At 40.3% G+C, this 27,845-nt stretch overlaps 2 protein-coding genes across 2 annotated transcripts; both read left to right on the top strand.

The window, feature by feature from the left end:
* Nucleotides 1–956: 956 nt before the first annotated feature.
* On the top strand, nt 957–4,001 carry LOC132990446 (homeobox protein Hox-D3-like). The gene is made up of 2 exons (XM_061058753.1): nt 957–1,434; nt 2,908–4,001. The coding sequence occupies exons 1-2, from the start codon at nt 1,101–1,103 to the stop codon at nt 3,402–3,404; spliced, it is 831 nt and encodes a 276-aa protein (XP_060914736.1). The 5' UTR covers nt 957–1,100; the 3' UTR covers nt 3,405–4,001.
* Nucleotides 4,002–13,573: 9,572 nt separating this feature from the next.
* On the top strand, nt 13,574–22,657 carry hoxc1a (homeobox C1a). The gene is made up of 2 exons (XM_061057459.1): nt 13,574–14,416; nt 18,422–22,657. Exons 1-2 carry the CDS (start codon nt 13,873–13,875, stop codon nt 18,835–18,837), a joined length of 960 nt encoding a protein of 319 aa, XP_060913442.1. The 5' UTR covers nt 13,574–13,872; the 3' UTR covers nt 18,838–22,657.
* The last annotated feature ends 5,188 nt before the right edge of the window (nt 22,658–27,845 follow it).

A 27,845-nucleotide genomic window follows, 5' to 3' on the forward strand; every position in this document is an offset into this window, starting at 1 on the left:
CGTTGTATCCTCCTAAAGAAAAAAAAATCTCTAATGATTGCCTCCTTTGTCTTTGTGTGGCAATGACTGTCAAGCCTTTGTTTGACCACTCCCAGTGAATCTTATTAAAGCAAAGCTGCACTTCCACTTCGTCAGTTAAAGCATATGCTGTTATTTAAAAAAAAAAAAGCCCGCCGGTTTTTAAGGACATTTTAAAAGTAGCAAACTATGTTATCGCAAATGATCAGAATAATGTGTTTGGCAGACAGACAGCAGCACTATTGCACAAAGTCGATGGTAATAGCAGTTTAGAGTATGGAAGTAGCCTACGGAATAAATACGTTTTATATCTCTAGATTTAATTTGGAAAAAATCCACTGGTGCACCATGTATTTTTTTCCGTTTTAAATAAAAAAAAAATCTACAAAATAACAATGAGTTTTTGTGGATAACCAGTTATTATCCAGTAAAATGTCCCAGGTCATAGTCGTAGCCCTACTGGAAGGCGCTCCTCGCCCGGTATCTTAAAAATAAAACCTACCATGAAAAGTTCAGGGTGTGCAGCTCCGAGTAATAAACGTGTCCTGTCAGGAGATTTACAATATTACAAGAAATCAATGCTCAGTTAGAAACAATCCGTTTTCTCACCACACATTGTAATCTCTAACTGTCTCCGCCCCCCCCCCCCCTCTCTCTCCTTCATTGTTTCTCCCCCTCCGTAAACACATCTAACTGTGTCTCTCCTTCTCACTACACACGTGTTGGCGTCTATTCATAATCCTTTATATGTGTTTCTATCCCTATAGGCAAAGATTCGCAGGCTGCAGCTCATAGAAATGTTGTCTGAAGAAATATCGCAGAAGCTTCTTCGGGCGTCCCAAGTTGCCAGCGGAATACTTTGCAACTCCAGAGCTCTGCTATTGGAGGAGAAGCCCACGTGACTACGGCACCCTTCTGGTAAATATTATTCAAATGCTCCACATGGTTACTCCAAGTGCGCTTCCCTGCATGTCTTTCTCCATTCAGGTTAATTTTGATCTGATATTAGACAGACAGAAGTCCTGGTCTTAAGGGCTGTTGAGGGATTTCTGTTTTTTCATTTGAAACAGTTTGATGAGTTCATGGACCCCCAACAGTCTGCCCTCCCACTGCAGCTGCATGGCAACAGTTTAGCTATGGGCTCTGGACAAGTGCCAGAACTGAGCCTTGGATACAATGGAGGAGGAGCAGGCCAAGAAGCAGAACTTAATCAGCAAAACATGACCTCCTCTGCTACTGTCAGTTCCAGGTTGAACCCAGGTGAATGGTTTCAGAGTCCTCTGGAGCCTCTGGGTCACCGCCATGCCAAGGACAAGCTGGACATCAAGGGCAGGAGCTGCAGTGTACTAACCATCTGCCACTCAGGAGTCATTTTCCCCTGGATGAATCCACGGACGACTGACTCTAAGCAATCTGGTAACTCCGGCTTTGTTTATTAACTTTCTGCAGCTGTAACTAATGGGACAACAAATGATACACAATTACCCTAGGTACTCGGATGTGCTGAATCCATTAATCCTAATATCACTTTATAAGTCAGACTTCTTGTTGCATGAACACACCACCTTACAGTCCTTGTCATTCATACCTGATTACAAATTTATGGCCAGCCTAAGTCTCACTAGTCAGTACTTAAATGTGTCTCCTGCATCATTTATTATGCATAAAAGTAGTTTCACCAGATGTGCAGGCTGTTTCCTCTCTCTACTAGGTTGATTAGATTTGTATTGGAATTAGTGATAGTGTTGCAGCACAGTTAAAAATGCACAAATGTCACACAAGTCAGTGGGCTGCCTGTAGTAGTTTGTTCTTCTGATTCTGAGGGGGAAAATATGAACAACAGAAAAGTGGCAAACTTAGAATCGTGCACTTGGGATCTTATTTTTAATGAGTCAAATAAACATAACCAGTTTTATTATCCCTAACACAATCATTCAAAGTATTTGGAAAAAACATCTGTCCTTATAGGACACATGTGTTTATTTAGTTTTGTGGGATTAATAAAGGTTTATCCTATCTTTACTTAACATATGATTGTTCTAATACATTTTACAGATAACCGTTTCAGTTAGAAAAGATTGTAATACAAAAAGTATTGAACAATAACAGTTTTTAAATATTTATTGTCATAGCAGTAGCGTTGTTAGTTTAACAGCAAATATTCATAATGAGAAATACATTTGAATGTAAAAATACGACAGGGTGAGATTTGTTGTCAGAAAATGTATACAACACGATCAGAAAAGCGCTGAGACAAACTGCTTCCTCAAAATTAAACAAATCAAAGGGCTCCACAGAGTAGCTTTAAAAAACGAACTAGACAATAATCCCTATTTTAGAACTACAGTCAAGCTGGCATACAACCAGGAAGCTCTCGTCTGGCAGAGTGTTGTTAAACAGTTTCCTCTTTCAGGTCACTTCAGGCCTTATTAAGTATCATTAACCCCTACATGTCATGTTGTTATCAACAGGGCCCCAGTATCGCTCATATACATGTCAAATGGAACCTCTAATGGTGGTTATTTTCAGTGCTGCTCCCAAGGTACCTTTTAAGTGACTGAGATGGGGATTTGACAGGTCTGCTTCCGCACAGAGCTGTGATTAATGTGGCCTGTCAGGCTGCTGCAGTCGCGTCAGATGTTTCCCCCAGACTGTTTCTTCGGGAGGTAACTTTCCCCAAACACATGAAACAGTAGACAGTTGGTCTTATGGACTGTCTCAGCCTGAGTGACTACACAGGAAGAGCTGAGGGCTCCTACTTTGTCCGCGGCTGATTTGGTGGAGGATTAACATTGAAGTCCTTCAGTGGAGGCTGTACATTTCAGGATAGACTTGTTAGATATATTGCTTTTAACGCCTTCTTATTTATGTGCTTCTCTCCTTCATCAGTCAGTGGAGGTGTGGTGGCGGCCAGTCAATCGGGAAGAAGAAGCGCCAGAAGGGAGAGGACAGCATTTACCAACAGCCAGCTGCTGGAGCTGGAGAAGGAGTTCCACTTCAGTCCTTACCTGTGTCGCCCTCGCAGGAAGGAGATGGCTGCCGGGCTGAGGCTTACAGATCGCCAGGTTAAGATCTGGTTCCAAAACCGCAGGATGAGATACAAGAAGGAGCACAAGAATGCAAAGGTGGCAGGTTTGTCCCCCTACAACCCTCCTACCAGCTCATGTGCAGACCTCCTGGGCTTTTCAGACACATGTGTTGTAAGAACTTCCTCCTCTGCAGAGCTGCACTGCGTGGATTATGCTCCTGTTGCCTGCAGCATTGGTCAGTGTTTCCCCCCTGCACATCTGACCCATCAGAGCTGCATACCTCCATCTGTTGGTCCACCGCTATCCTGCATGGGCGGTGATAGTCATCACCATGCCAGCATTTCAAACTGGCCCTAGAGTCCAATATTGGGGGGCTCCTGTGCTCATCAAAATCGTCCACTTTCACTTACTTATGAAAGACTGGAGGATGTCTGATTTGCCTCCCTGGGCTGAAATCCCCAAACACACATGTTCAGCATTCATGAAACATTTTAATTAAAATATGTGAATGTATCTTAATTAAAGGAGAGCTGCAGTCATTTGTGTTACTCAGGCTCAGAAACTGAAGAATGCAGGTCTTTAACCGTGCTGTATATACTGTACTTAAAAAGCATGCACAAGATGTTCAATCAATTTTTAATGACGTGGGTTGCTGTAATTTTGTGGCTTTTATGTCGTTGCATGTTAAATGCATGCGGGAACCAAACAAGGAGCTGGTTTTCTATTTATATCTATTTCTATTATTTTCATGTCACGTTAGACCTCTTTCTTCATGTACTTTAATCAGCCGAAAATGTTTAAACTGTGAAATGAGCAGAATGATGTTCACATGGAATGATGTTTTTATTTTTGTTACAGCCATTAAAAGAAACAGTGATTCTTTGATACAGTTTCTTGATTAATTGAGATGTCTCATACTGTACATGCTTATTAAATGCATTTGGGAAATCTGCAGCTCTTGTGCACTGTTTACATGATTCATTGCTGATTACAATGTTTTCCCAGTGATATTTCATTACCAAGATTTTTTTTAAATTAGATCCCACATGGAAAAATCACGAGAACAATTCTGTAATCAAATTAAGGCATACCTCAGACCTTCATTGAAAACTCTTCAGTATTGTGCTTTCAGGTTGCACAGTCCTGCCACACAAACCTCTCCCTGGCTCCTGCCTCTTGAGTTCCCTGCCATTAATCACAGAGACAAGGCGGTCTTTCCAACACTCCAACCACATGCTCTGAACCCACTGGGCACCATGACAAGATCTCCTGCCTCCTCCTTTCCCAACCCCTTGTCTTTTCAATAGCCAAATTGCAGAGCTGCAAGTTGGGGCTGGCCTCCTCAGGGGGCATGTTAGCCATGTTAACTTAGAAGCCATTCCAGTCCACAACATACCAATGAGGTTCAGTCACTAATGACAACAGATTATCTTAAAGGACAATGAGGAGACTTTCCTAACAGCATCTACTGTGACATGTAGATTCTCAAAAGATTTCATGGAAAAATAATTTTGATTTCAAACTTTCGACTCTTGCTGAGCTAAATTAGACACACAGGGGCTCTCTGCGTTTATTTGACAGAAGTGGGTCACAGACAGGCTCTCTTGGGTCTCATCAGATTTGCAAGTCAAAGACAGACAGCAACTCTTTAATGATGGAGGAGTAAACCTTCTCCTACACCCGCTAATGTTAGCCCTGTGGTATACACATTTCTAACAAAGTTGCACACATTTTGTGGACATGATGACAGCTTTATATCAGTGTCCTTACTGTAAATGAGCTGTCACTGAGGAATACTGACAGCTCTGAAATGGAGGAGCTAAGCAGGAAGCTGATCCCCTAGTGGTCCTGGTTAGAATGACTTCCTTGCTCCTAATTTATTGGCTAATCAGCCTGTGGATCAGCTGTCATTTGGTAAATATTTGACACCATTTTTCAGCAGGTCTCAGTAGGAGTCATGGGAGCAATGAAGCAGCTCTAACCCTGTGGAAAATTTGAATAAAATAAAGTCATGTCTACAACCACATCTGCATCAAACCGGCGGTGACAGCTGGGTAATTTAAGAGAAAAATAATAAAGGCAAGAGCAAGACGCAGGAAAAAGTTCTCCCCGTTAAATATATTTGACTAAAAGTGGGGAGGAGGATTGTGAGCAGTGGGGAGAAGAAAAAGCAGACAGTGTTGGATTCCTGGGATTCTTGCATACACGAGGTGATTTATGGTGTTAATGGAGCTGAGGCTCAATAGGACCTTTACCTCTGGTTCCTCTACACACTAAAAGCAGAGAGGATGCACACACACACTGATGCACACACACTGGAGTGCAGTAATTCTGAGGATCGGGTCAAGGGGGATCCCCAGAGGTCAAGAAAAGCACCCCCAAGGGCCCCCCTACAAAGGGGGAGACATTACAACATTAAGTTAGCCGCTTGTTTTCACCCTATGCTTGTTCCTAGTTAGCAACTAAAGTCATTATTTCCTTTTCACTCACTTGACCCCCCCAGGTTTGATGACATCTGTTATTTAAGGGGGGTGATATCTGCAAAGCCAAAGCTCTGTACATGTTATGTTTTTAAATTCTTGGCTTTGATCAGACTGGAGTGCAGCATTAAGTGGATCTTTTTAGTGATAAATAACGCCAGCAGTGGTGCCATGAAACCAGCTTTGGTTACGGTCCATCATTAATTTCTACATTTTTCTGTTTTGTTCTTTACAGTGACTGATGTACCACTGTCCCATCTGCAGCTGTTGCTAAAGTGAATTTTTTGAGGGTATGACTTGAAAAATGTTCTTTGCATCAAGACTTTCTTAAGCTTCCATGAACAAAGATGACAACTCTTCAGTCTTTGCCCCTTTATTTAAGAAAACTAAAGCCTGGAGCTCATCGTGTTACCATCACAGTAAGCTGCTGGTGTCTGCTCGAGTTTTATGTTATGACGAGGTAATTCCATTCATTGTATGGGGATTACTATCAGAGGAAATAAGTGAAACTAGTAATAATAAATGTCTATATGGCAGCCTCGGCTCTTATAGATGGGTATGCTCTCCCTGCTTATTCTCTTATTAGTTTGTTGACATCCTGGAAACTCTGATGAGGACTCCTTTCACTGGTTTGGTTTGGTTTATTTTCAGCAGGTGTTTTCTTTTTACATTTTACACCACAATCCATACATGCACATATATACATGACCAGACCCTGAGCACTTAACAACAGTACACTCAAACACAGCATCATTAGAGCACCAGAAGAGTGACACCATTATAAAGTGATTAAGGAATCATCCCCAGGTATGTAGGGGAGCTAAAGCTCCTAGTGCACTACTATTTATAAATCATACAACCCACTTGACATCAAAGCTGAATTCATGAAACAACAGCTAATGGATCCGTTTTTATGTACAATTCAAATCACTTCAGAATAAAAAGTACAGCTAAAGGAGCCCATCACAAGGCAAAAACAAACAAGTAACCAAACTCTAACACTTGAAAATTGTAGAAAAATACGGAATTAGTAACATTTTAATACACATAGAGAAGAGGAAAGGTTGTGATAGCTTGTGTTTTTATTTTTTCTACTATTTACTCTGATTATTTGTGTGTTACAGTTGTTTAAATTAGTGCAAACTTCATCCTACCCCCTTTCAGACGTGTTCTGTTTGCTTTGTGTTGAGTATGGCACTCATTTTTGTTGTTTAGGTTCACTTTGATATTTTCCATCCCTTTTCTTGCTCAGTTATTTATCTTATTTTCATGTTCAAAATGAAGATATAATCAAAACATAGAGATTGTTGTCTATTTATTTGAGTTCATGAAGATTTACAAGACTGACACATTTGCAGAAAACAAAATCATGTAATTTAAAAGACATTTGACAGAGTCATACATGTTATACTTCTATGAAGAATTCAGAATATCCAAATACAATTAAAAAAAAACCAATGAAGTCACACATAGCATTTGTTACATTCAGTCTTCAAGAACCTCTTGGTTAAAATGTCAATAAGTTAAAACATTGAAAGTCTCTAATATAATTTTCAGATATTGAAAAATGATGATTCCACCTTTTCACCCATGAAACATTGTTTAGCAGAAGTGTATTTTGGATTTATAATTATGGTCTTTAATATTGACTTGAAGATTTCTGCATCATAAGTGTCTTAAGAAGATGCTGGTCCTGTTGGATTTTTGGGTCAAAACATTGATCAATGGACTACATGTATTTAAACATTAAACATCAACTTTCCAAAAAAAGATTGAATTCAGACTCATTGATTTCTCTTAGTTACAATATTATATGTAGACAACGAAGCATGACGAACTGCAGGATAAAAACACTCAACACCAAGTTCAGGACTCTACTGTGAACTGGATACATTCTTCCAGTATTAAGGGGGGGGGGGAGTGGAGGGGGGCTTGTGAGTGGTGGACTTGGTCATCTTTCAACCGGAAAGTAGGGAGTTTGATCCAATGCTCCTGCAGCCACATGTCGAAGTGTCCTTGGGCAAGACACTGAACTCACTCGTATAGCTCTCAAGTAGCACAGCCAGCAGTGTGTGAATGCTTATAATAGGATTAGTTAATACTGTTGGGCACTTCACGTAGCAGCCTCTGCCATCAGTTAGTGAATGGGTATGTGTGACCTATAGTGTAAAAGCAGATTTGGGTAGTCTAGAAGACTAGAAAAGTGTTATACAAGTGCATCTATATTTTCCAAAATTGGTAAAACTAATAATTTGTATTATTGGTGTTTTTTTCTACTGGGGCCTGTTCTTCTCTTTCAAAAGTTTGGTGGATCACAATTTTCAAGATTACGATCAAGTTTGGGACCTTTCTCTTCAGTTTTATTTCAAATTATTAAGTTCTGGAAGGGACTGATTTGTATGATGAAAACACTATAAGTCAAATCTTCCTAGAGTGTGTCTGTCAAATGTAATATTTTGGTCCATTGTTGAGCCAAACCCTGAACTATATGTGTGGCCTTTAGGAGCTTTTGTTCTCTTTATGACCTATTAACCTTCTCAGCGTCTCCCTCCACAGCAGTAAGTACTGCCCACCAGTCTCTCCAGGTGCTTGTTGCTCAAGATGATTGTTAAGTATCAATTTCCTGTGTCACCTTTATGGCTTTTATTTATTTGTCTGCTCCTCGGTGTGGAACAGAGCCCGAGCATTAGTCAGCTAGATGGATTATAACTCAACTGCTACGACTCATCAATCTCTGAAATTTGACTTCCTGAATCTCATACAACTGTTACTGTCATATTACGGCCAGGCATTATCAAGATCAATGACATTTTAAATGCTTCCCAGTTAAGGATGATCGGTGACAATAAAAAGGTAAGTTGGTGATGAAAGTGTCTCCGCCGTGCGTATAGTGAGAGTCACCTGCAGGAGAGCTGCAGCGGTTAAATGAATGAACTTGTAATCACAACAGTCACCCTGCTAAATGTCACATGTTGACCATTATTGAGCAATCAAGAAGTATTTAACAGCCAATGGCTTTATCACACTGAGTACCAATCAATGCTCACTTTCTTTGGGTTGCTCTCGTCTAAAGCTGTGTGGAAAAATCATACCGACACAAGACTTATGACTATAACATCTGCAGCATGAAAATATTTTAGAGCTACATCAGACTATGTTTAGATGATGGTAAAATTCATTATTTTTCAGTCTTGCCCATTTGGAAAGCTCTCAAAAATATACTAAATATTGGTTAAAGTGATTGATATCCTGTAATATTATGACAATTGCAGATGCCATGTTTCAAAAAATAAGTCCTGTAAAATGTTTTAAAATAGTCTTAATATATGCCTTTCCATCTATGCTCTAGTTTTGACAGTACTTTCCATGCAACATTACACCGTATGTACTTTAAATTCTGCAGTAAGAATTATTTAGGAATTACATTTTCATAATATGTAATGGAAAAAAGTGTTCATGCATATCAAATACATAAAAAAAAGAAATTGTCCAATTCCCCTGTATAGCAGCTTTGCCTCTCTGTCAATTTTAACGTTTTGTTGTAATAGGGTCCACTTCAACACTATTCTACATGTTGAGTTCCAATTATTGTAGAGGGAAGTCAAACAAGCATTGAAAAAAACTAACAAGTGGTTAGATTTACTATTGTAATGGTTATTTTTTACACAGACAGCAGTTGGCTCAGTTGGACAAAAATAATAAGAAGGTCAGCCAACATAACACAAATGCTGAATCAGAGATATTTGCAATCGGACATTGTTATTTTGTTGACTACACGAGTAATTTGAGTCAAACCTCAAATGTTTAAACTAAATGTTTCTGAAGTAGGAATAACTCATGCTGTGCAGCCAGACATTGTTCCAAGATAACTTTGTTTTAATATCTACTGGAGAGAACAAAGTTTGCAAGATGCACAACATGTCAGCCTTAATTTGGGGGGAATGAAACTGATGTTCGGGACATCTTGAATATTTCAGTCTGATAGATAATGCAGCCTTTCATTTTAGCACTATTGAGTTTGAATAATTTACTCAATGTTAACATATAGCTTTAATTACAAGATTACATGTTTTGTTTTTTTTCCCTGCAGAAATATTCCTCCCTGGACCTCACCAGAAGATTGGTGCTATACTATCACTGTGTCATTTTTCTATCAGCATTTTGGTATTAAGCACGATTAGCATTCACAGTACACTGCTGATTTACTCTGTGAACAAGCAGGGGATGTTGAAGCGAAAGAAGAAAAAAAACACTCCTCTTTCCCTGCAGAGAAAACAATGCTGTATGAGGGAGAATATTAGCTAATGTGCTGCAGTGATGAACATTTCCTCCTGTTTCATGTTTAACCCTGCTCATTTCCCACAGTAAGAACTCCGGAAACACAGAAGTGTGCGCAGCAGCTCTGGGGGAAGATGACTGATGGCTTGTTGTCATGTTGTTTGGGATTGTGCCGACGTGGAGCCTCTTGGCTCAGTGAAGCTGTGAGCGGCTGCAGATACATACTACAGGCTATAGCTGAAAAGTCCTGGTATTAGCACAGTATTGCTTCATTGTCACACTGTTGAGCCTGTGCTGAGTGCACTTAGCTGTATTGTCCCCAGCCATTTGCACAGTACTGGATTTATGATTAAAGTTCATGTGCTGTGACAGATTTCGTCGCATTTAACCAGAAGGAAAGGACAATTAGAAGTTATTCAGTGACTGGATGTTTTTATAATATTTTGATTGTATTGTATGCAAAGAAAGAAACAACTATAAAAATAAATAATTACTTGCAAGACCTCTTGACATACACAGCATCCATATAACAAACACTACATGGATTATGGAGCATAGAAGGGGTTTTCTGCAGTACCACTCATTTTGTGTACAAATATAGGCAATATGTTTAAAAATATATTATTTGTTTACAAGTATATTATGTGTATCATTAAGAGAATACAGTATAAGTAATGCAAATTGTCTTTTTTTTGGACATGGACAGTATATTTTGTCCATTGTTCCTTTTGCAATGTAAAATTGATTAATCTATTTTTATAAAAAGGTGAGTCTTTCTAGCAGAATTTTCTGTTTTTAAAGTTATACTCCCTAGCTTGTGTGTGGGCTAAACCTCCTCTGACATCGCAATTTTTCACAAATGTCAATGCCTGAAAAACACAGACATGCTCTATCAATCATAAAGATAGCCATCTCTCAGCCGGTCAATGTGCCACACTTGAATGTCTGCTCTGACCCTCTCTCTCCCCCTCTCCCTCTCTTTTTCTCTTTGTCCCTCAGCCACATTACAGCTCTATCCTGATGCTGCATTGAAGAGCCTGAGCTCCATAAACATGGCATAGATGACTGTCATTTTCCCCGTCCTGGAACTACATTAACAGCTCTGACCTCTCTGACTTGTTGGTGACACTCGTCTGTCAGCACTGCTTCATTCCCAGTCTTGTGAGGGTCAAGAGCCGACACATAATGAGGCCTGACAGTGTTGGAGTGTCTGATGTCAGTAGAGGTAACATGGATAAGGGTTCAATTCAAATCCATTGAGGTAATCTTAGCACGGACAGTGCTGATCCTTGGGCCTCGACCGCCTATTGACACACATCAGAGCATGGCCGCAAAACAAATTAGCATCAGTCAATATTGTCTCCTGCCTCCTGACAGAGCCACACAAGAGCTGCCATCTTTACCTCACCTCCAGTCACAACAACGGGGAGGGTGATCAGGATGCAGAATGTCTGCACTCAGTTTTAGGAGAATGTTTTTTGGAAGGATTGGGGGAATCATTTCTTTTGTTTTTGTAATTGTGATGCAGAATTTGGTTTGAGGGAGATCAAATATTCAGCTAAATTGTGGGATTATCCTTTGTCGTATTTCTATAGCCAACTCATCCAGAATGTGTGGTTTAGGGGAAACAAGCTGTCCTCAGCTGAATTCACTTGTGTGTTTTTTTGTTTTATGTGATAATATAACTTCTGTTGCATAAAAGTGCTGGTCAGTGATGTGGAACAACTCTTCAAATATGCTAATCAGACATATGGCACTTCTAGTAACAAACAATAATTGCTGTTTTTGTCCTACAAAATAAAAAGGTTACTTGGTTTTAAAAGTAATTTGTTCAAGGGCTGTAGGGAGATGCTGCATGTTTTTAAAAATTCGTTTGCATAGGGGGAAAAAGGAGAGATTGCTCACACCTGTTTTTTCTTCTTCTCTTCCCCTCTCTGCAACCCCTTCCCCTCCTTCCCCTCCTTCCCCTCCCTGCTGAAAGCCATTACAGAAATACAATTTCTAATACCTCCGCACAGGTCTTCGATCGACTGCAAACAAATTTATATTCAGGCGGTAAACAGAAAGCTGCAGAGATTTATTTATTGAGTGTGGAGGAGAGAAACAAGCGAGCGCGTGAACCCTGAGTAACCTCCGAGCTGACATGAAGATGGATCAGCGCGCGCCGCAAATGCATGAAGAGAGGGGATATATTGCACTCAGTCATTCAGCACATCGCTGCCTGTAGAATCCCATTAACTCCCACAGCTGGGACCATATTTCTGTGTTGTAAGAATGCAGTTAGAAGTTGTTCATTACGCTGAATTATTTTGTAATTACTGCAGACTTAAAAGACATAGGGAAGATTATCGGAATAAAACGATAAGAACAGTTAACAGAGACTGTTTTTTTTTATTATCAAATATTACGGATGGTGGTTATGTCCTGTTATCTGAAAATGAAATATCAATAACCTAATCATAATAGGCTAATAAGAAAAAAAAATAATTGCACGCATGTTATGGCTTTCAATCAACATACTAAATGTATTAATTATTATATTTTCAACAGATTGATTTGAGCATGCAGGGACAGGGAAATAAATCATTCAAATTCATTCTAAATAATAAATAATTAAATAGTTAAATAATTTCAACATCATGCAAACATCATTTCTCGTCTGCCTGCATAATTTGTACACAGACTGAGCGACGTGAAACATGACTGAAGCTCGGAAATGAAATATAAAACGTAACCTTATTTATGAAACTTGTGTTGTCTTTGGAATCATTGCATTTATTGTGACTATGAGATAACATACATGAACGTTAAGTTGAAGGAAAATAGTTCAGCAGTTTGGATATTGTTCAACACTTTAGACTTACATTGCAAAATCAAACATTTATTGGCTATCTAAATTCACGTCTCTCCCTACTCTATTTATTTTCAGGTCGCGACACACTGATGTGTGTTTTTTAAAGTAGGTCACCAGACTTGAGAGAGAGAGAGAGAGAGAGAGAGAGAAAACCTTGTGCTGCCATATGGAGCTATTTGACATTTTCACTTCTGTACTGGAGGTGATAACACTGAGCTGGCGGAGTTTTTGTTTATCGACTGTTGCACAAAAGCACAGGCTAAATGAACCGTTTCCAATGTCTTTAAAACATATAGCCATGGTCATAAATATCTACCTTCTATTATTTGTGGATGTAGTGAATTCCTTTAATTCGTTTTCATACCCAACCTTTGATAGCAAAAATTCACAGGAAAAGTTACTCCTAAACAAATTCAGGGGAGTGTTGTTGACATAAACACAGTCTGAAGTTCTCTCTTTAACATAACATACACCCTCTATTTTTCTTGGCGGAGGGACCGGGAGTTCTGGTGTCAGTTCCAACTTCTTGATCTCTGCTCGCAGCCATCTTTTTTTTTGTATTTGTTCGAGGCTAATTACAAATCTGCTGCAACTGAACTTCTAAATACCAGCTGTCACGACCTCTGAACCCATTAAGTGTGCCTTTCTCATGACCTAAGCCCTTTGCTAAAGAGGGCCTCGGGTTTTTTCAAGGAGCCAGCGCAGATTTGCATAAATCCATTAGCTGCTTCAATGTAGCTCTATATTATGCTAATTTACTCTTTGGGAACAGAAGTTTGCATTGTTGGCGTGAAAAATAATCATTATAGCAGAATTTGACCTAAAACACATTTCTCTTGGGGCAAACAAAACAGTTCGGGACGCAAAAATGTGTGACGTCATAGCCTACCTGTCTGCATAGGTGAAAAGCACGAGAAGGCCCTCTGTGAATGCTGATGAATTTGTAAGGACAAATGTAGTTTTCTTTCAATGCCACTATTCAGATTTTGACCTGAATTGAGTTTCCTCAGTGTTTGTCCTTTCTGATGACAGAGATGTCCAGCTATTGGCCGAGACCAGGAGGGCACGTCATCTCCATCAATCAGGAACTGCTGGTTCTCCTCAGAGGAATGTCCCCGCGCTCGTGCAGCCGCCTGACCACGCGTTACTGGATGCACGAGAGGCCATGGAGCGGGACCCCGTCCAATGATTATGCAGGAGGGGAGAGCTTATAATGACTTCCTATCAAAAGTTAACGGTCGAAGGGGAGAGTACGAGCCCCCTGCTCACGGGCTGCTGCCAAGCCAAAGAGGTCATAAACCTGGACCCCGATTGCAGCACTTATTCTGAACTCTGCGGCCGTGACGAGGAGGGGGAAGTTGCCTCTGGATTTAACTCTCCGCAGCCTCGGTACTTAACTCTCTCTAACAGTTTGACTCTGTGCTCCTCTTTGGACAGCCCTCCTCCTCTTTCACTCCACTGTGAGACTCTCGAGGGCTTCTCGGCACCGGCCTGCCCCCACTCGCCCCGTGTCCCCTGGCGGCGCAGGGCGCAGGGGCAGGGCTCTCCAGGACGCGGATACTGCGCATCAAACAACGACGAGACGGCACAAAGCGGGTTTGGATCACCCGCAGAGCAAATTCAAACCTGCTCCTACAATGACACAGAGTTTCACGTCGACGTGGGGAGTTCTGTTACTTTGGACTGTAACGCCGCTTTGGATGTAAACAGAAAAACTTTTGAGTGGATGAGAGTGAAGAGGAGTCAGCACCGGGCGGGTGAGTTTTGTCACGAGAGACTGAGCACGAAAGGAGGGAGAAAGCTTCTCTGGGACGTACATTCATTCAGGAAAAATGTGTTTAAGTTTTATTTTAAGCTTTGGGAAACGTCCAGTGATAGTTTGGAAAGTTTGGTCGAAAGTTTTTTTTATAGCGCTGGAAAGAGGCTGACGTTTTTTGCGTCACTGTGAATGTCCTCCGTCACAAACAAATGTTTTTTGTTCTTTTTTTTACTATTCTCACTTTAAAAACAGATTAAACGCTTGGTATGTAATCCTAGCTGTTTACTCGGCGCCAAATTTGAATATGCACATGAGGACTCTGTTATATTTCCTTAACGGTTCCATGTTAATGCCTGAGGTTATTTCACATGTTTGCTCCACCTACAGTCACACGCAGGATTTAGTCACACACACACAAGAGGATTGTAAAGTACAGTAAAAGCTGCTCAGCCACAGTGTATATTCAAGCCTGAAAATGATCAATTATTTAGCCATGCCCTTCCTAACCAGCAGCCTTTGAATAATGCATCAGACCAGTGGCTGTCGAGCCTCACAGGAAGTTGAGTAAAACTTACTCCTGTAAGCAGGAGTGCTCCCTGAGTATCGATTAGTTGTCTGTTTGTAATGAAAGCCCTTGTGTATTGATTTCAGTTTGCAGCACCTTTACATGTGTCCACCTTTTTAACATAATTGCTGTCACAGATCATCATTTCCCTGAGTGATGAGTCCTGGGCACAGAGCCCACAGAAGAATACACATCCCAGGCTTTAAATAAAAAAAAATACAGATAGCCTCCTAATGTGAAAAATGCCTATCAATCCTCAATTGTATGTGAGTTATAGTATCCAATATAGATCCTTCACTTTGATCAATAGTGTCAGTTGACTGACTGGCCAATGTACTTGAGCTGCGTTTCATAAATTTTACATGGATGAAGATTTACTACAATGGTGGTCCAGTCTTTTTTTCTTCTTCTCCACAGCACATTCTGTGTCTGCTGTGAGTGAGCTGCTGACCCAAATGTTCACTGACCAAAGATGCATGTCGGCCATCATAACCACAAACTGTTTGTGGTAACAAAACAAAGGAAGGCCTGAGTTCCTCTGCAAGCAGTGCAACAAACATAAACCTGCCGCAATATGCACATTAGTATAATGATCATTTCTACTCATGCTGCATAATCATCTCCCTTGATTTGTAACAAACACAGAACAAAGATTTCAAACTTTTACAAGACCTTTTAATTTTACTCAGAATACTTGAATATGAAATAAAGCAGAAGCCCACAGAGATAGAAAAACAGAGTTAAAAATCGAATTAGTTTGTAGTGATACAATCTCTGAGGACTTGATTGATGCTGTTTTATCAGAAGCATTTTGATATATTAATACTTAAAAATATGAAACCATCCAAAAAAAACCTTCACAAAACTCTTCATAAAAAATAAATTAAAAAATCATTCAGATTTGTGGGTAGTCATGACTCAATTCTTGTTAAACATTATTCTCATATTAATGCAACATAAGAAAATGAATCTTTGGTTTGTTCATCATGTGATGCAGAAGCACAAACTGAAAAAAACAGAATATTTCAGATTAGTGAATAGTGATGTGCACTTGAGCACTTTGAATAATTTTGTTATGATGCTGCTTTAAGAAAAGCAATATTAAACATGAATATCTCCAGATATATCAAAAAGATCTAACAAACAAAAAGATAAAAAACTACCACTTCTACCTTTTGACTGCAACATATTTGGAATATATCAATTCAATTTGATGCAGAAGCACAAGCTGGAAAAAACAATTCAGAAATCAAATTAATGGGTAATAATGTGCTTTCACACACATTGACAAATATTATTCTCAGGTTGCTGCTGCATGAGGCACAGTAAGAGTCATTAACATCTGTAATTAGTCAAACATATTGCAAAAAGATGCAACAAACACAAAACTGCACTGTATAGCTTGTCATTTCCCACTTGCACAGACAACATGTTTTAGATTAGCAGGTAAACATTTCAGTGATGATGCCACTTCGAGGGAGGTAAAGGTGACAAAAACACCTTTGACTGATCTCCGGGTGATTTTATTCATAAAACACATTAGCCACTCATCTGATCTAAATCTGTGCTCATGAGAAAGCCATTTGCTACCAGCTGCCCCCTCACACAAAGACTTCTCCTAGCACTACTGTTAGCATCTCTGTAACCTCTCCCTGCATCTCTCTGAAGGGGATCATCTGTAGGAGTAACTCATTAGCGCTACTGTGTAACTTGTAAAAGAGTCATTAGTGAAAGTATGCTTTCCACTGGAGCTTCTATTGGTTTTGGCACAGAACAACGTCTTGCATTTTCTTCCTGGTTGAAAGGCCTCCACAGACCTGCAGTAACCTGATCTCCTGGCTCAGTGTATATACTCCCAGTGCGTCATTCTTCAATTATGCTTTGACAGCACCTGAATTACTGTGGGCTGGATGCCCAGATGACTGAGGCAATGTGTATCGATCCATCCCTTTTCTTCTTCTCCTCTCCTTGGCTTGGGAGGCCCCTTCCATTCCCTTTGCTGGCTGGCTATTTTTAAGTGTGCAAGTCATTCCTCAAATATTTAGTTTGATTCTTCTATGCCTTCTGGCCGGCATCAATTCTATTATCTTTGCAGCCATTTATCAGAATGTGCATGTGATTTGCACTACTGAAAGCTGAACTTCATAATTGCGTACAGCTCCTCTGTATTGGTTCTTCTTCTTCGCTGCCCTCTAATTCTCCGGCTCGCCCACCTTGACATTCATTTCCTTAAAACACAGATGTCGACATTTATCCTATAAGTGACCTTTCCATCTGCTATGCTTTTCCAAGTGGCTAGAGGCCTGTTAACCTTCCTCCCAATGAATTGTGGTGGGAGAGATCGCACTACACCTGGCACACTGACTCCATTATGTAGCAGCAGCACATTTTCTCAGAGGCAAACACTCACTGACGACTTGCCCACAATGTCAGCCATGAAAAATCAGGATCTAGCTGCGGCTCCTGTCATTCATTGCACATAAGCGGCACAGATGATATTTTAATGTGTGACCCAAAACCTCAGAGGAAAAACAAGGAACACATTTGTCTTAAATGCAAAGTCTGAAAGGATTTGTAAACTGTTAAACTGTCATTGACACAGAAAGGCCTACAGGCATATTATTAATGATTCTGATGCAGTTAATGGACTGTAAACGCTGCAAAGTTTTTACGCATCTCTGACTATACTTTTCTGCATATCTTAAATATCATGGAACATTTTGTTCTTCTCTTTAGTGACCATGATGCATTTCAAAAGCAGCACCTTTACATTATGGACGTAGAACTTTTAAATCTTTAAGGTCAGAGGTGGCGATCGTAATCTGCATTAATTCTTCAGGCTGCAGTTTGCTCTGTTGTTGCATGAGATTGCGTCATACCGCACAGGTGTTTCTGTTATTATGTCCGCCCCAATAGATATGATTCTATTCCCCATGCACCTGTTTTACACCACCAAAAGGTTTCGCTAGTCCCTGTGGGCTGTTGCAAAACTTACAGTGGAGAAATACATCTACTACATCTACTTGATATTCAGACAGAATAATGGCTCCCAGGTGAAGACCTTAAATCAACAAACTGCTTTAGGGCCAAATCCTACAAATCCTAATTTTTGGAAATCATTTTAATGACTTCCTGGACATTTGACAAACAAACCTGTTATTTACTCATTAATAGATTTTTTAAACTACCAGGTAAGAAGCAAAAAGTTTCATTACAAATATTTAATTAATTTCTGAGGAGTTATAAAAAAGTTATAAGGACATATTATTATTCAGATATTATAAGGTTTATTATAGTAATATTTTCCCTCTTATTTTTCTTCCTTATCCCTCGATTTGGGCGTGATCATTTTATACTAGTGTTTTTTTTTTTTACTTCTCTTGCGAGTAACCTCATTGCTCTTTCAATTCTGACTGTTTTCATGTCCTCTCTCCTCAGCCAGGATGCACATGACCTGTGGGTTCAGTATCATTGGTCCGGGCCTGGGTGCTGGACACGGAAACCTCTGCTCGGATGACCATCCCGCGGAGAACGGCACCCCGAGGACCAGCTTCAGCACCAGGCAGCTGACCGAGCTGGAGAAGGAGTTCCACTTCAACAAGTACCTGACGCGGGCCAGGCGCGTGGAGGTGGCCGGTGTCCTGCAGCTGAGCGAGACGCAGGTGAAAGTTTGGTTTCAGAACAGACGCATGAAGCAGAAGAAATTACAGAGAGACGGCCTGATGATCTCAGAGCCGGTGCCCGCGGCTGCTCCGCACTCTAACACCATGGACACCATGGACACCTGCCCCTCTCCTGGACCGACCTCTCCAAAAACACCTGGCCCTGAACTACTGAGCCTGCAGATGTTTTGATTCCCGTTTGCATCGGTTTCAATCAGGCTGCACCTTTATTTGGTTATCACGATGGATGGATGCTTATCGCGAGAGGCGCGATGGCAAGTTTCTTCATGCAAGAACGGGTCACAACAATTTGTCATCGTCCCCGGCTTCAGACTGGCGCTCTGATTTGAATATTAAAATCCGAGTCATTCCATCGCGCTCCATGTATACACAATGTAAACTAGGAAACAAAATAATATTAATTGTCCATACAAATGCGGAGGGACTCGTTTATTTATTTGTTCTTTATTCAGGAAGTGGCTTTACTTTAATCTATTTATTCTACAGGGCACGTGCTACCTGTTTTTTTGTTTAAAATAACAAATGTATATACTTATTTATTTAAGGGCTTCATTTGATCAAATTTATTTTATGGACACTGGATTGACTTTTGCAATTAATTCTCTTCTTGTCATTGTAAGTTCTTGGACGAATTGATAGCCTAAGTCATGGATTTATTTTTACATTTCTTTCTTTTTCTTCTTCATTTTAAAGTAGTTTGTGTCTTAAAGCTCACATTATAGAAAAAGCAAAATGCACCTGTAACATAGGAAATTATCGTGCTAATTTGGCAGAGCACCAGGGTGCTTATTTAATACTTTTTATGTCCTTTTATAAACCAGCTTTTGTCCAGTGTTTACATTTTTCTTTATCCTCAGTCCCCAAAAGATTAAAATACCATGATTGACTGATAGATTTATCGACCGCTCGTATTAGGAGTATTGATCCGTGGTGATCCATCTATTTAAGGCACAAAACTGGGAGCGTTTGCATGCATGTGTAACTGCACGTTAATGGAATGTAGAAACGTCACGATAGGGAGCTGTTGCGTCTTTTATTACCGCGATACATGCATCAGAAAATGATCATTTAGCCTGAACACTCATGCGGGAGGGCAGACAATAAAACGCTGTCTGTGCTGTTTTGCACATCAACCAATAAATTGCGCGCGTGGCCCCAGCAGCTCGTCAGCCTCATATAAAGTAAATGATTGTGAACCCGGCCCTTAAACACTGTTATGTTCCCGGTATAGCAGTGTGTTTCTGTCGTGTTAATGTCTATTCTAATATCTAGAAATGAGCCGTCACACTAATTCTATGAAGGGGAATATTGTTGTTTAGCTTTCAATTATCATTGTTTGCACTGGATATGAAAGTAATACTCTTTCCAGAATGGATATTAATGACAACAAAACATGTAGGTTACAATGAAGCAACTGGGGAATGTGGAAAAATAAAAGCTACAACCAAAATGAATTAATAAGGTCTTTTAAATCTTAACAGGCGTCCTTGTGCACATAAAACCCTGCTAATAAAATAATAATTAGACAGTTGCACCTATGGGCATGCAGGCTGCAGGGCAAAGCTAATATATGCACTTACACCAGAGTTCACCTCTCACCTCTTGACCCTTGTCTTGCCTGGAGACACAGATGACCCGGTCATCTGCTCACAGAGAGAGAGATGCACCATTCATTTGTGTGACCTCCAAATCTGCAGCTTTTTCTCTTCCTTTATTTCTTTTACTCATTTGATCTTTTTCACCAACAACTCGGCAAGCTTTTGTTCCTCTGCTGGCTCTCTGTGGCCACACAATAATATTTCATCAAGCTGAATAGAGAGGCGGGCAGGCCATATGATAATTGTTCATATTATAATTCCATACCAGACCTGCATAATGCATTTTTTTCCTTGAGCTAACCTAATTTTTGCCCTATCTCTTATTTTAATAAGCCAAAAAATGCTCTACCGTTTCACTTTATAAACTGGATGAAAGAGTCTTTTCACACAATAGGGTTTTTTGGAAATAAACTGCAGCCCTATTTTTAATAATAGCAAAGTTGAAAAATTAAAGTTACTGGTGCATACTTAACACTTAATGTGATTTCAAGTCAGAGGCAGCAAAAAAATAATAATAGAGAAACTATCCATTATATGTCTGCTTCTTATAAATTATTATGCATATTTGGTGCAATGATTCTTAGAGAAATGTATACATGTATCCCTTCCAAACTATATATTTGGAGCTTTTCTCATTAATATTAACAGACAGATATGCTTGAAAGTTTTAACTTGCAGGTCTGCAGAATAGCTTTTGACAGTATAAACATTTCAAAGTTTTTTTTTGTAGTTGATACAAATGAGTTTACATGCGTGCTAAACTAAAAACTGTGTTGAGCCCAATTTATATTCAATTTGCATTCAAACAAATAACATCCATTAAGGCCGAGTCTCTCTAAACAAATAGTACAAAGTGGAATGTTTAACAAAACCATCAAATGTGTTCCTCCTTTTAATGCAAATAAGAGTGCACTCATGAAGGTTATGAGGATGATGATGATGAAATGTGATGACAAGCCTGGGAGTCTAAAAACGGTTTCCCATGTCCACCACTGTTCCTCCAGAGGAGAGGGGTAGTATGGCCTTATTACAAACTCTTTTATCATATTTAGCAAATTTGTTCCCTTGTTACAGGGCTTTATGTTACAGGTTGAGGTGTTTGATGCTTGCAGCAGGTGTGCACTTAAAAAAAAATCCAAAATTACTTTATCACACTTTCTACTGTATAATATATTCACATAGAAATACACACTGATTTAAAAAAGTAACAGTAAAATCTGCAGAGAAAAAAAAACTTGATGTGAATTATAGGGATGAGGTGGAGGTGAAAGAAGAGTTGATTTATATTGGGTGAACTATCACTTTAATTTCATCCTGTGGCAGCTTCAACATTTGCCTCTCAATTGATGGAAGGTGAAACCGCATTGTTTGTTCAGACCTGACATTTAGCTCCAAAGCTTTTGAGTGTGACTCTACTCTGATGAATTTGTGCTCTTCTGTAATTCCTTCCTCAAGATGTACGGTTTGTTCACAAGACTGACAGCTGTGCTGCGCTTATACACATAAGGTGAATGAAAGGAAAAAGAAACCAAAATAACTCCTCGAAAGTTGTCTTCATCTTTATTTTTATTTTTTTCCTTTTATTTACAGCAATAGTTTCTCTATAGAAATGTGTTTGAAAATCTGCTTTAGCTCCTTTATTCAATAATAAATCAATAAGAAACTGTTTTTCTTGACAAAGTAGAAAAGCTTGAATATAATTAGTAAAAGTGAATTTACCTGCCTCATTTGTAAAATTAAAAGATATATTTTAGATGTCAAACCTAAAGCAGTGATGTATTGGTTCATGATTAATGAGCATATCGACAGTGTCTGTTTTGGTTTTGTATTGCTGTGTGTGAGCTTATGCGGGCAGCTGTTACCGAGGAGCACTGCCTGGCATGAGCAATGACAGAAAATATGCACCTTACAGAATAACTTACATTTACACATATAAGTGGGTTCCCTCTGAGATCATTGTAATGAATGTATAGTTGACCTAAAATTAACTTAATGCATAATATGCATGTAATATGCTCACCGGTGCTCAGGGGAATGAATTCAATTGATCAAGTTAAGCTCTTTCTAACTCGATGTGAAGCACTTATAGATAGCTAAGTTGTTGTTGTAATTACACATCATTTGAATGTTCCATTTCAGCTTTCTGCTCGTCTGATTTTACTGTTTTTCTTTATTTGCACAGACTTTCATGCACTATTAGTCTTTTTCACTGGGCTCATTCACATATTTGACTACCAAACAATTTGAGCATCAAGAAAGTTTAAATGAAGTGCACCTGTTTTTTTGTGCCAGTGTGTGTGCCTATGTACATTTGGATGCCCTGTGTATACAATTACACAAATATGTGTTTTGTTTCCTAGGTGCTACTAATAAAGCGCTCAAAAAGATACAAAGCACCAATTTGAATAATTGTCGAGCATGCACTCTCACACGCACGCAAATACAAACCCATACATAACACATTCTGACAACAACATGCACACCAATCCCAGTCCTTGCCTCTCCTCTCGTGCTCCACTCCAGGGAGCAGATGTTTGGGGACAGCTTACAGCCTCAGCGAATTTCTGTGTACAAAGCAAACAGGCGCACTCAGCACTTCTGGCTGCAAAGGGAAATTTGCTCTTGAAACAAGGGGAGGGGTGAGGAGGGGGAGGTGGCTTTGAGTCAATGTAAGGTATCATGGGGCTGGAAGAGGAGGGGGTGTGGGGGGGGGGGGGGGGTGGTAAGGGTGAGAAGGGGTGCACACAGAGGTGAAAGTGTGTCAAGGTTGCAAGGCTGTTGTATAGGATAATTCCCTGTTTCCTGTTTGTGTGTCGGGGCAGCATCATGGACTGTACATGCAGTATCTCTCCGTGGTATCATGCAGCATCAGTAAAAATCAAACAAGGTGGCCCCTGCTACATATCTGATTGTGTGCCGTCTCTTTGACCTCTCCCAAGTAGCTCTGTCTTCCCACTAGTTTGGATTGCCCTTTCAAAAGTTGCAGACATGCATAAAGTGAAGGGAAAAGAGGCAAAATAAGGGAATGAGCCTTTACAGAGTTTGCTGATACTGCACACAAGACACAATAACCTAGGAGCAGCTATGCTAATGATGCCATTGATATAATTCACTGATTTAATGGTACTGGTCCTGTGGCGGTATGCTGCATGTTTGTGCCCTAAGGAAAATTGCAATATTACTTTTTTTAAAATATGCTCTACTGGCTGACATTATTTTGTTATTGTATTTATATGCCTTTAAACTTAAGTGTTTGATATGAAAATACCTAAATAAATAAAACATGTTTAAATGCAGCTTTTCCACATAGGATCTGCAAGATGCTTCACAGCATGTCATTATAAAAGGCTCAAACCTCACCGCACTCTTGTGTCTGAACATGACATCAAGTACAGACATTTTGACCTCCAATCAGTGTATTATAATCCTTAAACAAACCATCATAAATGAGCCCTGCGATGTGTATTTGTCTGAACGAAGGCATCACGCTCCTCCTCTGCCCCTGGGGTGAGGTTGCCATAGTGACAGATTCATAGACATATGGAGGAGAGAGGAGAAGGGGCGGGGCTCCATGGGGTGAGGTGGAGGGGGAGACAGAAGAGAAGGGGATGGGTACTGCGTTTGAGGACGTTGGCGCTCAGTCTTTCACGTGTCTCTTTGTGTTTCATATGTCAATCAGCCATCCGTGTCGGTCTGTGCTCAGCGAGGGAACAGTTCATGAACTTTTCTCAATCAAGTCTCTGTCAGGCGCCATCTTGGGTCTATTTCACGAGGGAGAGGATTGATTTTCACATAACCCAAAAACACACTATGTGCAGGGATGCTGCAGGCAAAAAATTCAGAACCAATTTTGAACATTAAATTGATTTGGAAAGAAGCTGTGTGCACATTTTGTAATTCTGGCCACTTTGCTTCATATAAATGACCAATCAACATCATCAAAACAAACATACAGATGTTTTGCTGCTCATTGATTTGATTCAGAAGACATAATAAACCTTCCAGCCAACCAGAGGACAGCTTGACAATAGAAAGGGTTGAAGCAAAGGAGGAAAAGCGAGAGGTGAAGGTGAAGCTGCCATCGGGACCGTCCTTGCTGCCATAAAAACATTTTTTCATCAGAAATGTTATGCAAAAAAAGGGGAAAACCAGGTGCTCAATCAACTCTCAAACCTACTGATTTATATACTGATATTCACCCCGCCTAGTTATTCTCTTCACACAATCATTCTGTGTCTTGCCTCAACCCGTGCGCCATTCTTCCCCTCTTCTTCCCTATTTCCATGTCATCCGTCTTCCCTCCTGCCCCTCCGCTGCGGCCTGCTCTCCACCTGATATGAGAGAGTGATCCTCCGGCCCTCAGAGGTCAAGTGATACAAGGTCATTGGCAGGTCATCTCTGCTGACTGGCTGACCTCTAAAAGGACGTCTGCAAGGAGCCAATCAGGCTCTGCTCCTTCCTCCCCTAAGGCGGATCCCTCTCCCCGGCTCATCAGCCGCCTGTGTCACATGACCAGGGTGAGGCGTCAGAGGGAGGATGATTAATGATGCTTTTAGTACCTGTTTAGAATGAAGCTGTCCACACCGCACTGTAATTACCCACTCCCAGGCGGCAGCTGCCCAACATAATTGCTTTTTGTTTGTTGACCTGGTTTATTGAAGAGAAAGATAGCTTTGGCTGGGTAAGATGGAGTTGGGTACACTATACAGTGATGAGGATGTGTTAAAAATTTGAAGGACTTTGTGTTTGAAATACAGGTGTTGGTAGATATGTGTGTGCAGATAGCAGAGTTGCGAGTAAAAAAAAAGTTATAGTTAATTAAATCTATTTATATAATTGGTAATGTAATGTCACCATAATTAAAACAAAACTAAGAGACATGAAGCCTCTCATTTCAGGTCAAAGAAAGTCACACCTCATGTGCAAGTTTGTATACCTCTGGAATACACAAGCATTCAACCTGCAAGAAGGGGGTGTGTTCTGTCATCCACAATTCATGTCAACATCTCAAAAGCTCAAGCACAGTGTTGCTCTGGAAATTCAAAACTAAGTTCAGAAGGTCAATGGAATACTGTGCCTACAAATCCCCCCTCCCTATTTGGCTGCATGCCTAAAGCAAATATGAAAATTTCAGTACCTGCGGCACGTGCCACGAGGACAGTGACAATGAAACCCAGATAAACAGCCCCTCGTTTGACCTATGGAGAGCATAAATTTACCGCCCATAAATCCTTAAGCGTTTCAGCTCCGTTTGGCGCATTTGCCGAGCCTCTCTACCCAGACAGAGAGAGGCAAGCATTCGGGTATCAGCTCTACTGTATGAGCAGCTTTCATCCTGCTCCTGGTTCTCACATAACTCAGTCCTGCAGCCTTTATCACCGCCTCATAAATAACTAGGCTATCGCCTGATAATGTCCGTTTAATGCTTAGTCAATAAAGCCCATAGTAAGAGGGGCCTTTTTTAGCCTCTCTCCTGTACATAAATATAAACAGTGCAGTAGATTGATGTGATGGGCAGGCTCTCTCTGCACTGGGACAAAAAGAGGTAGCATGTGGGCCCAAGAGCTGAAGGTGGGCTGAGGGGCTGCAGGTGTTTAGAGGAGATAGTGGGCTGTAATGAGGGGGCTGCAAGAGAAGGGCTGAGTGGATATCCTTGACTGATCACCTGTGAAAGGCACATATACACCCATATACACACAAATGATAGCACACAGACACTAACATGCACACATAGGCACACTCATTCTCACACACACCCCCACACACACACTAATGCCATCATTAGTTAACCCATTGGCGTTGATGCCTGGTGCACAAAAGCTCATCCTCCCTATTTGAAGGGCATGTGAGCATTATGATAAAGAGACTTCTGAATGAACTTCTTTTTGTATCTTGTTAGCATCTTTCCTTAATCTGTTGACACAAAACAAACACATGCTGCTACCACAGAACGATATCCAGGGATGTATGTTTCACAGTGCAAGGACAGCTATCGACCATTCACACTAGTCGTCAGACCATCCAATTCCAGTGCTGATCCAGGGGCAGCTGTAGCCCGTCTGAAGGCTGGAATGGAATCAGACTGAGCCCTGGGGAGACAGCAGAGACTGACAGGGATGGTGCGAGGTTGAGCTAAGGGGGATGATTGTGATCCATGAGTTAGTGAGAGCAGCAGCACCTGGGCTCGGCGCAGCAGCTGGGAGAAATGGGTGATCTAGAGAGTGGGTTCAAAACGAGCGGGCTGAACCAATAATGTTGTATTTTCGAAAAATAAAATCCAGGTGAATTGTGTCCCAATATCAATTTGTGTTGTAAGATCAGGAAGTCAGAATATTAGAAAGACATTTGCTTTGGGGGTCAGTTGGAATCACTCCCCACAATCCACAATCTCTTTAGTTCATTTACAACTTTGAGTAATGCAATACATGTGTCATCTATGAAAAAGTGTCAATTCAAAATACACTGAAAAGGACTTTCTAGGAAATGTTCTTTTTTGCTTCTATTTTCAGACCTAATATTGTTCTGAAATAGTAACAAAAAAGAGCAGACTTATTCTGCAAAATTATACTTTAAAGACGACACGTGTGGGTTTTATGCTTCTGAGATCAAATCCAAATAACAAGCAGGGAAATCCAGATAGCTGTTCTATCATTATGCAGCAAGGAATTAGCAGACGGGGCAAGTCAACATAGTTTTCAAAGTTTTATGTGTTTATTGTGTAGGAACCAGGAGAGTCAATAGGTTATTGTAAAACATTGGCAGGGAATTGTGTTTTGGGGAGCTATGGGGAGGCTAGATTGTTTATCGCACCTGCTACAATTTTGATGTAACAACTAATTAAAACACATTGTCTATTATCACCGGAAAAAGAGATGTAAAATGCACATACATTTTTTTACAATAAACTTACAACCGGTGGCCAAGCGGTTAGTTTGAGTGCCCCCATGTACAGAGGCTCCCCACTCTCTCTGTCCCTGATTTCTGACTCTCTCACTGTCCTGTCTCTTCAATAAAGGAATAAAAAGCCCAATAAGAAAGTACAATCAATTAAATAAACTGTGAGCAGAAAACAACTGCAATGCTGCTGGATTGAATACTAGTAAATAAATGTAAAGCACATGCACCAGATGTTAATATAGAAACACAACTCATGCTAGCAGGCAGCTGCCTAACAGCTGTAGCTGGTGTTAGCCCACACAGAAGTAGTCTATACTCAGCTCATGACGCTCTCTTACAGTATTAAGCAGCTTGTTCATATAGTCTGTAATTCCCTCCACAGTCAGACACAAGTAGCCCACTATGAAAGCTAAACAACATTATAAACATGACAATATAGAAACAATCTTAGCTTAACACAAATAATATCATTTTACCAAAGTAAAAATTACCTTGTTAGACGCATGCTGCAGAGGGAAAAATATTCAGATGCATAAATTATGAACCTTGATTAAAGTCCATGCTTGCGGCTTGCTTGTTGTAGGTGTTGGGAGACCAAAACACCGAAAATAGAACTTCAAAATAAAAGCAACATTATTTTTACTAGGCTTACATGAAATGATGAATAACAATGTATGTGTAATA

The sequence above is a fragment of the Labrus mixtus genome, chromosome 15 (assembly GCF_963584025.1).
Source record: "Labrus mixtus chromosome 15, fLabMix1.1, whole genome shotgun sequence".
Classification (NCBI taxonomy): Eukaryota; Metazoa; Chordata; class Actinopteri; order Labriformes; family Labridae; genus Labrus; species Labrus mixtus.

What these genes read in the sequence shown, in the direction of transcription:
- LOC132990446 (XM_061058753.1), top strand. Translation starts at nt 1,101, where the DNA reads ATGGACCCCCAACAGTCTGCCCTCCCACTGCAGCTGCATGGCAACAGT. An exon ending in GACTGACTCTAAGCAATCTG is followed by an intron (nt 1,435 to 2,907) that starts GTAACTCCGGCT and finishes CTCCTTCATCAG; the next exon opens with TCAGTGGAGGTGTGGTGGCG.
- hoxc1a (XM_061057459.1), top strand. Translation starts at nt 13,873, where the DNA reads ATGACTTCCTATCAAAAGTTAACGGTCGAAGGGGAGAGTACGAGCCCC. An exon ending in GAGGAGTCAGCACCGGGCGG is followed by an intron (nt 14,417 to 18,421) that starts GTGAGTTTTGTC and finishes CTCTCTCCTCAG; the next exon opens with CCAGGATGCACATGACCTGT.